Below are 9,902 nucleotides of genomic sequence, written 5' to 3'. Positions count from 1 at the left end.
GGTGACAGTCTGTGCCGTGCCCCTATGCGCTTGAAAACCAACTGGTGGCACCGAATGAGGAGGTAGCGACCCACCCGCTTCTCCGGAGGCGCCTGTAAAATTCACGAGGAAAACCGCTTTCTCAGTAGTTTGGCCTCGCTCGCAACCCGTAGCGCTAAGCGCCGCCGCCGCGCAGATGCGCTGTCCGTTATCTCGCGCGCGGCGACTCCCAAGCGCGAGCCACCTCCGCGCATGCGCAGGAGGGCGCCGTCGCCGGGGTGAAACCCGCAGCGCGCTTGCGACGCTGGGTGCGTTGCGCGTGCGCAGTCGCAGCCGCGAGCGGCGGCGGAGGTCGCTGCGCCGCGCCGCACCGCGGGCGGCGGGTGTGGTGGCCGGGGCGGGGCCGCCGGGGCGGGGCGGGGCCGGCTGGCGGCGGGGCGGCGTGTTGCGGTGGCTCGTCGCGGTGCTCAGTCACGCCTGTTTTGTCTCCAAGGGCGGCAGCATGTTCTACGCGGTGCGGCGGGGCCGGCGGACGGGCGTCTACCGCACGTGGTAAGGGCCCCGCGCGGCGGCGGCGGCGGCGCGGGGAGCGGCAGCCGGGCCGGCCGCGGGCGCCGCTCACCCGCCGCCCCCTGTGTTGCAGGGCGGAGTGTCAGGAGCAGGTGCACAAGTTCCCCTCCGCCAGCTTCAAGAAGTTCGCCACCGAGAAGGATGCCTGGGCCTTCGTGGGCGCCGGMCCCGCGGCGCAGCAGCCCGAGGCCGCAGGTAGCTCGTCCCCCCTTCGCCTCCCGCCGCGCTGCCGGTTGCCGGGGGGGGACGGAGCGGGCTGCTGCGCGCTAGCGCGTCCTGCCTGAGCGCCTGCGGCTCTGTACGAGGGGGAAGGACTTGCCCCTCCCCCTTCTGGGTGAGCCCTTATTGCGGCTTACACCTGAAGRCGGGTGGCGACTTCTGCTTAATGCCCCATAGCGCCTTATTGCTGTCGAAGTGCAGCRGTGGCCCTAGGATCCTAACAGAGTGATGGATGTGTCTGCGCAATAAAAACATTTCTGCAGGCACCTGGAGAGTACTGCTTGTAGTGTGCCTGTACTTATTTGAAGGCTGTCATGTATGTGTCTAAAGTTTGATCCGGAATTAAGAATGACTTGTGTGTTTTTTTCAATAATATTTTGGAGGTTGGGAGGCTGACAGATTTAGCAGACTTGGAATACTAATAGATGAGAAAAATGTTGTCCTTGAAAACAGTCACCCTGAATAAAATTTGACTCTTATGTTTAACTCAACTTACTTCTTCTTTTTGTCTTATTAAGAGACTCATAATCCTTCAGCTATAACACAGGAAAATGCTAGCCATAGAGAGGATCCAGAAATAGATGTTTTGTGTTGTAATAAATGCAAGAGGCCATATGAACAGTCTACAGCTGAAGAACATGATACAAAACGTGTAAAACATGATGAAACGTATTTAGCGCCAACAGTCAGCGAAGATAAATTTTCATATATGGGTAAGCACTTTTTATTGTTTCTGTGTGTTTTGCTTAGTTTTTTTGAGTTCTTCCCACTCTTGTAACTAACAAAAGTAAATATTAAGGGGCTTTAAGAGAGGTTTGATGAGACTAGAAACAGCAGTCCCAGTGTCACAGAGTTTCTTCTTAAAATGGAAATTTGAACTATCTTCACTTTCTTTTTTTCTTTTTTTTTTTTTTTGGTGTAATACTAATTGATTTCAACTGTATCAACATGTAGGTTAATCTGGTCGTTATAGACATGGTTTTATGTACACCTTGGTTAAAGACCTGATACTTAAATAGACCTGTAGCTGATAAACTTACTCCCACCTTCTTCAGTCAAGACTAAGTTTCCCACTGTAGTGAGAATGTAGACCTCCAGGCAGAGATGCTTTTTGAGGCTTGACTTGCATTTGGGAGCAGTGAGGGTGTAAAGCTGCAGTCAAACTTCTGGTGTTGTGCTTTACTATTTATATGGCTTTGCAGATAACACTTCGAAGAGCTCTTTGTACAAGGATGGTTTGCAGATTAATCTACTCRCAACCTTTTTTTGCTGCTTAAAGAGGGGACTGCATCTTTGAAGAACTACCTGAACTTCTGATTTTGATAATTCTCTTGTAGGTGACTTTGCAGTTGTTTATACAGATGGCTGCTGCTCAGGTAATGGACGTAATAGGGCGCGTGCTGGAATAGGTGTCTATTGGGGACCAGGCCACCCTTTGTAAGTAGCTAGATGGCTTATTTCTTAAAAAAAAAAAAAAAAAAAGAGAGAGAGAAGTACACTAATATTTTGTGTATGACTTAAAACATCAGCCTCCTTTTGAGTAGGAAACCATGTTGTTTAGACTCCTCTCACTACTGTGAGAGTAGTGAGTTACTGAGAACAACAGAGATCAGCTTCTCTAGGAAGTAAGTGTGTGTGGGGGGAAAGAATTGTAAATAATATTTTTAGGGGATGAGGTTGCAATCCAAGGGATGCAGAAAGTTTTAAAATAATTGTAGACACACACACACACACACACAAGACAATAAAGATAACTGCCAATTGATAGTAGGTCCCAATATGCTTGAAATACTCTCTACATGTAAGTTACAGTTAAAATCTTCATCCATCTTCCTTTATTAAAAAAATAGCTCTCCTTTTTATTTTTCTAATAAGCAGTGGTTTACACTGCTGTGAACACTTTGAATAGTTGATGTCCTATTTGTTCTATGATCACAGAAATACCAGTGAAAGACTTCTTGGACGGCAGACTAATCAAAGAGCTGAAATACATGTAAGTAGTAAGCATCATAAAATGCTTCTGCCTGTGGAACAGAATGGTAAATTCATATGACTATTTCAGTTCTAGCCTTTAGAAACCAGTTACAGAGCTGTGAAGGAAGTATGCAGCACATTAGAGTTATGACTTGAAACAAATACTTCTCTTTAGGTTTTATTGATCTTTACTGGATTTGAAAAAGGAGTAAACCACCCTTGGAAATTCCCAAATGTCGTCAGGCCAATCATAAATATTTGCCTTGTGTTAGGAAAGCCTGGTCAAATCCGTGTTCATTAGTGTATGCTTCAGACTTTAGGGTGAGAGCTGTTTATTGGTAATTAAGAGGAGATTTCTCTGCCTTTTCCGATAGTATTGRAGTGTCACGTTTCTTAGCTAAGCATGATAAAACTACTGTGGGTTCTCCGGAGTAATTTCCRTTTTTCCTGTTGGAAACATCAGATTTAATCTCACCTTTATTATCATAATGCTGGTACCCTGCATTGTATATGTGGAGGTAAAGTGGAATGGGAAACTGGTCTGCTTCAAAGAAAATATACATATATGAATAAAATATGGACTCTATTTAATGAGGGACAACCAAAGGTCATGGTGGTGTGTCGGGGGCCAAACTTATCACTGGAGAGCTTTTCAGCTCTCCATGGAGATCTGACTGGCTTTTGTTAATACACTTCTTGACAACAAAAAATAAAAATCTTTTAGATATGGCCAAATTGTTGGAACTGGGATGAATCTTTGCTCCCAGAGTTATGGAGAAGATGACTAAAACTTTCTGTGAAGTTGATAGATCCTTGAAGAGTTAAATGTGGGCAGAGAGCTGCTCCTGCACTCCAGAATGAAGGACAGAACTTTTTTATTTGCTGATGAAACTTAAGTGGCTTCTTGTTTGTCTTAGGCATGCAGATTTTGGGAACCTGTGCTCTAAAGCATGCTGGTAGTCACTGGTGGAGAGACTACAGTAATATTCTCTGTTGTTCTTGTGTATTAACATCAGGTATTTAGTTGGTATTTTAACTGTATCTGTTCGAAACCTGTTCTGAACTGTGATTCTATTGAAATATTCTTAAGGCAGCCTGCAAAGCAATAGAGCAAGCAAAGAGTCAAAACATCAAGAAACTAATTATCTACACTGATAGCAAGTTCACTATTAATGGTAAGTTAATGATGATTTTTTTTTCTGATTCTTAAAGACAGTGCACACAMCTTCATTATATAAGGGCCATAGAATGTTCTGGGACCTGGAGTGAGGAATATAAGGAAGAGAATGCAAAACTTATTTCAGTATTCATGACTGTTTGGGGAAAAAAATCAAAAATATTGCAGGAGTTACTTCACTGAATGAAATACAAGCACAGACATAGTTATAGTAAAGAATGGCAGAAGCAACTGAAGTATTTTTGTAAGTTAGACTTTCAGTATGACAGATGGAGCTTGCAAAAATGTTCTTGTATGTTTTGCTAAGGATGACCAGGGGAGTACTCAGAAGTTGCCCTAGTGATGCTGTGTTTTCTTTTCTTGATTTGGAGAGGGTGTCTTAATATGCAAACCTGAAGTATACTAAAGATTTTCTACTTTTTACACCTAGAATGCACTTCCAAACTTTCAGGTTACACTAGAAGACTATCCAGAGATAGCATGTACTCAGAGTGTGTGTTTAAAGCTTCACCTTCATCCGAAGATGTGGAAAATCTAATTTTATTTCCCAGAAATCCCATATGATATATGCAGTAAGACTTAATGTCCAAATAAAACACCCTCTCCTTTACCCTGCAGCCTCAGATTTCATTTCTGTGATGCTTCTAAACAGCATAAGTGTCTCTGTTTGTATTTTGCGCTTTGACAAAGGATATACCTACATTAGTTGTTTTGGGGTCACTTTGGAGCATTTATGAGATTACTATTAAACAAAGATTTAGTGGAGCTTTTGATCTGAAACTGAAATTTGCTTTTTTTCACATTTCAGTTGTGGAAGGGTGAGCATCTTAATCTTAGGATTAAGTTCCTGAACTTAAAAGTGCTAACATTGAGTGTAATTACGTGTTTTATTACTTGTTGCTAACAAAATAACTGAATGGCTTTATGTTAAAAATCCGTATATCTTCTATTTTTTCTCCAAACAAAAAATCATTCTGCTGCCTTGGGAGCTCTCTGTTTTGTGAATGTGGAGGAGGAGGAAGAAAGAATTTAACTTCTCCTTTATTCAGGTGGCTTATGCTTAGTGGGAAAGCAAAATGTATTTTGAAACAATTTAACGTCGCCTTAACTAGCAATACCCTGGAAAAGACAGAAGGCTGCTAAGTAGGGAAGAGTGATTTCTGGTCAAAGAAAGACTTGCTGGAGCTGTCATTTGCTGCTTGTTTCAAATTCTGCTAGCTTGCATGTGTGTGGAAGAGGCTTTTTAATAAGGTTGCTGAATGGAAAGCACCAAGGGATTTATAAATTAGAAGCAGGGGGCAGAGCACTGTAGAGGAAGGGACAGTAAATGTTAAGAAACAATGTCAAGGACTATCTCAAATATTCCAGATAAGTAGCTTATTTCCCCCCGCCCAAGATTTGAGTATAGAATTTCTTGTAGGAGCTGGATGTGTGTTTTAGTCTCTGCTAGAAACATTCTGAAAAAAGGAGTAATTGAAAGAGCCTCTACTCATGTAGAGCTCATGTTTAGGRCTAGGTGTTGCATGATCAGTACAATTCAGTTACATAATTTATGCCAAAGTGCAAATTGTCCAAAGCAGTATGGAGGAAATAAGCATCTTTGCAGTTGTTTGCTTTTGTGGGAGAAAAGTCTGTAACATCTATTGTTCTGTGAAACTGGTGTTACRAAGGAGGAAAACTTGCTATGTTGGATAAAATTTCAGTTAAACTTTGGTATGAGGGAGGAAAATAAGAACCTTTGGGTGCAGTCTTTTACTCTCTTTATTTTTTGCAGGCAGTTTTCTCTTGCATTTTGGGTCTCTGAGGTGTAAGTTCCACTTCAGTTTAATCAAAGTTATTTCTAAAAGTAATTCCTAGTCACTTTTACAAATACAACAGAAGGAAGCTTGCTATTGAGGACAAATGGTTGTGGTATGGTTTGTTTTTTGGGAGATTTTGTATACAAGGTTAGTGAATGCACAGTTTATTCTGTACTGCTTTTACAGCAAGTGTCTTAAACTGTCCAGACCAGCAAGGGTATGTTTAAAAAAACTTCCTCTTTTAAGGCATCTTGTAGTAAACTTTTTTGACCATCAATAGATGTTTGTCTGCCTCTTCCATGTTAAAAATCCTTATTTGTAGAAATAGGCTTATGTAACCCTTTTCTGAAAGGTTCTGTTTGGTATGCAGAATCCATAGGACAGGTGGCCATCTATTCTTACTGTATGTGTGCAAGTGTGTCTTTGTCCTCTCAAAAAAGCAGAGCAATTCAGATCTGTTTTAGGTTACTGTACCATCAGGCTAATCCTTAATTTCAGTTTACTGAAGTTCATGCGATAAGTTTAGGTACACATTGCACACAAAATTGTACTCTTTAAAACAAATGTCTATACAGGAAAATATTGACAGGTAGTTCAAGCAATGATGGAAAAAATACTGTCCTGAATGACAGTAGTAGAGAACCAGACAAAAAAAATCCTTTACCTCTTACATCTTTGCTTGACAGTTTGTACACAGTTACTGTCTTTATAGAGGAAGATTGTTTCTGCAAGGCTGCTCGCTCTATCTTGATTCTTGCTGGATTCTTCCACAGTGGTATGGTAATACTCTCTTTGCATAGGTATTACAAGTTGGGTTGACAACTGGAAAACGAATGGCTGGAGAACAAGTTCAGGAGGAAGTGTAATAAATAAAGAAGATTTTGAAAGACTTGATAATCTATCAAAAGGCATAGAGATTCAGTGGGTAAGCACCTCACTTATTATTTTTAATGATACCTTAAGCACTCTTCTTTGTTATGGTCATACTTCTAAGATTTTAGAATTATATAGAGCATAATATTGTTATACGTCTTTAAATATGAAGAAGTTACTTGTCTCATTCAAAGTTAGAAAGATTATTACTTAAATATAAGCAAATCTCTTGGAACAAGTATTTCATTATTAAAGAACTTGTTTATATTTGCTTGTTGTCTTTTTTTACTACTTAAAAAATGCCTATAATTATTGTTAATTTGTTTGAACTGTTAATAGGAGAAATTTCTATTCCTTGAAATCTCAATTTGAAATGTCTGTTAATCTCTTGAGTTGTTGTAGTTCAAATTCTGGATTTGCATTTCAGAATTCTTTATATGCTGTTTTTTTTTTTAGTGCAACTTGATCAAATGAATTCTTCAAACTGGGGAAAATTGGGGAGTATAACCTGAAATAAATTCCAGTTTCCTGTCCCATAATTGCGTTCTTGTTTTGAGGGGTTTTCTCCCAAGAGAACTGGGCGTAAAAGCTATTGAAAACACCTTGCAATTGTTTAGCTCTTCAATAAAGAACTAAAAGAACTTCTATGCTGTATTTCTTGTAAAAACTTTTTTTTGTAACCTCTAATTCTCTAATTTCAGTGCTAAATGTTGTTTGTGGATGTCCCCCTCCCCCCCCAAATTTGAATCTAGCCAAAGTGAAAGTATTGCATCTAGAAGCAATTCTCTGCAGCATTGACTAAATCACTATTAATGGTGTATTTATTTGGCTTCCATCTTTAGTCTGTGGAAAATGTGATGGGATTTTTTTTTATGTTTACTTTTCCCAGGAAGGAGATGGGAAATATATTGCAAATATTTTCCTATATGGTGTTCTGGAGTTGGCCGCTATATCCTAAAGGCTGACTTATACTTTATGTAGTTACTTCTGCTATCTATTGAGTAGAAGAAATTGTAAAAATCTAAATCTAAGGCCAAAGTTCAAGTGCCCTTAGTGCATTTCACGTAAAAGAAAAATTGAACTTTCGTTACATCTGAACCTCTTAAAATGGAGAAAGATACTTTTTCCAGGCAAAGCAATGTACTCAGGCACTTGTTTATGGTAATGTGCTCCCTACAGTTCTTCCTGTGCATTCTAGGAAAGCTGCTATGAGGTGATGGAAAAATAGATGGAACCCTATCTATTTAAGGAAACAATCAAATGCAGCAAGATAATGCTTGCATTAGCCTGAAGTGGGGTGGTGCTGCACTGTATGTGTAGAGTCTGTGAGGGCCAGATGGTGAACATCTATTTTTTGGGTTTGGTGAAAATAGCTAGACATAGTATTAGGTTATAGTATAAAATGTTTTTTTTTGTTTGTTTTTTTAAAAAAAGAAGAAAGAAAGAATTTGGACTGTTGTGGCAGTTTCTTTGATATGAGATATTTTCTTCCAATTTGTGTCTTGTCCTCTATACGCTGAAATCTCAAAAATGAGTTACGCATAAGCCACCTGTGAAACTCTGAGACCAACWGGAAAACAAGCTAGCACAGTGTACCTCATGTAGTTTATTTTATGTATGAAATAAAATGTATTAAGTATCTTGAGAAGCATGTTCAATGTATTTTTTAGTTTTGTTGCCTATGTGTAGATACCTGAGTAAAATTTTGACTATTGGCTTTTTTTTTTCCCAAAATAAATTGAACTATTTGTTTCCAGTATTATGCTGCTGCACTTACTTTCTTCTTGCAGCCAAACACATTAATGGATATCTCTGTGTTGGATCACTGATCTCGCAGGCACTTCATGCTCCTCTTCTCTCAGATCTTGTCAAATAGCAAGCTTTGGTTGAAGCTCACTCCACCCTAAGTTTAGAGTTGAAAGGGTTTTTCAGTTTCTAATTGCTGAAAAATGGATAGTTAAGACATTATCTGAAAACTGAGATACCCCTTTTCTGCATCATGAGTGCTGTGCCCCTCATGTCTATTGGTCATAGTGGCACAGAGGTCTCTGACTTGGTGGAAAAAGAATAACTTGGTTTAAGCCCTGAATGCAGAGGATTTTTCTTTCATGCTCCTGAAAGTAGGATTCTGCTTTTGAGTTGGAGGGTTTAAGTCTCACTGCTGTTCTCTTAAAGGCTTTTTCTAAAGGTTAGGTTAGGTGGTTCGTTGCCTAGTTCACCACCTTTCACGAAGCTGTTTTTGACAATTTGGCAAAACAATTTTGTTAGTTCTAGGAAGGTTATGAGCATTACTGGGAAGGACACCTAAGGACTGAATGTGAGGAAACTACTGCTCTAAAGAGAGAGGTGCTGCTATACAATGAATAGAAGTGGTTTTTTGTTTTTGTTTTTTTTTCCTGTTTATCTTGAATTCTTGTATGTATAACACTCAGATACTCATTATTTTAACAGATGCATATTCCGGGTCACGCTGGCTTCCGAGGAAATGAAGAAGCTGACAGACTAGCAAGAGAAGGAGCAAGTAAACAAAAATTGTGACATATTGGGACTAGAGACTATTGCAGTCGGAGGAAAAGGATCATATCAACAGTTTGACCTGTTGTTTCAGAGTTGAACTTAGAACTGTATTTCTACATGGCCTGAAACTTTAAACATATATCAACTTACAAGGAAAAAACCCACRCGTTTTCCTTCTGTAGTATTTGTTTTATGATCAGGTCAATGTTTAGTTAATGGTATACAGCACCTGCTTTTTCTTCGTCCTACGGAAGCCCTGCTGTCAATGTTTTTTAGCTGTCTCATACAGACTTTTGGATTCACTATATGTGAGACTTCTGATGAGATAATTGTTAACAATATTAAATTGTTATCCTGACTTAAGTGTTCTGTATTTTCCTCTTAGTAAAATAAATTACTTTTTTTTTTTTTTTCGTACAGAGGTATCTATTAACAGCGCAAAATAGCGTGGGTGGATGGGCTATATCTGTGAGCTGAGGGGTGGCGAATCAATGACCCAACAACTATTAATGTGCTTTGGCATTGTGGCAGGAGCGGTAATATCTTTAGAAGCAGATTTTGTAACATTCACATGTGGTTCACAGTATCRTCAGTTATAGCATCTGTATATGTTTTCATCAATGTCTGCTGCAAATTAGTGTGAACAAACTTAAAAGCTAGGTCACAAGAAAACTGGAACAACCCTTTTCTTACTACTCTTCCTCAAGCCTGCTTAATTTCCAAACTGTTTCTTGCTTCCTATTTTTAATAACTCATTTTTTTTTCTGTGTACTGGTTCTCATTAGCCATGTTTA

General features: G+C 39.7%; 1 protein-coding gene across 1 annotated transcript; it reads left to right on the top strand.

Moving 5' to 3' along the window:
• Positions 1 to 394: 394 nt before the first annotated feature.
• On the top strand, positions 395 to 9,521 carry RNASEH1 (ribonuclease H1). Its single transcript, XM_085322911.1, has 8 exons — positions 395 to 531; positions 623 to 744; positions 1,287 to 1,481; positions 2,106 to 2,205; positions 2,707 to 2,761; positions 3,833 to 3,917; positions 6,519 to 6,643; positions 9,043 to 9,521. Exons 1-8 carry the CDS (start codon positions 482 to 484, stop codon positions 9,127 to 9,129), a joined length of 819 nt encoding a protein of 272 aa, XP_085179037.1. The 5' UTR covers positions 395 to 481; the 3' UTR covers positions 9,130 to 9,521.
• The last annotated feature ends 381 nt before the right edge of the window (positions 9,522 to 9,902 follow it).

Source organism: Rhea americana, unplaced genomic scaffold (assembly GCF_003343005.1).
Source record: "Rhea americana isolate MKP2758 unplaced genomic scaffold, rheAme1 scaffold_80, whole genome shotgun sequence".
NCBI lineage: Eukaryota > Metazoa > Chordata > Aves > Rheiformes > Rheidae > Rhea > Rhea americana.
The sequence above is the reverse complement of the archived record's forward strand: the minus strand, read 5'-3'. Positions and strand labels throughout refer to the sequence as shown.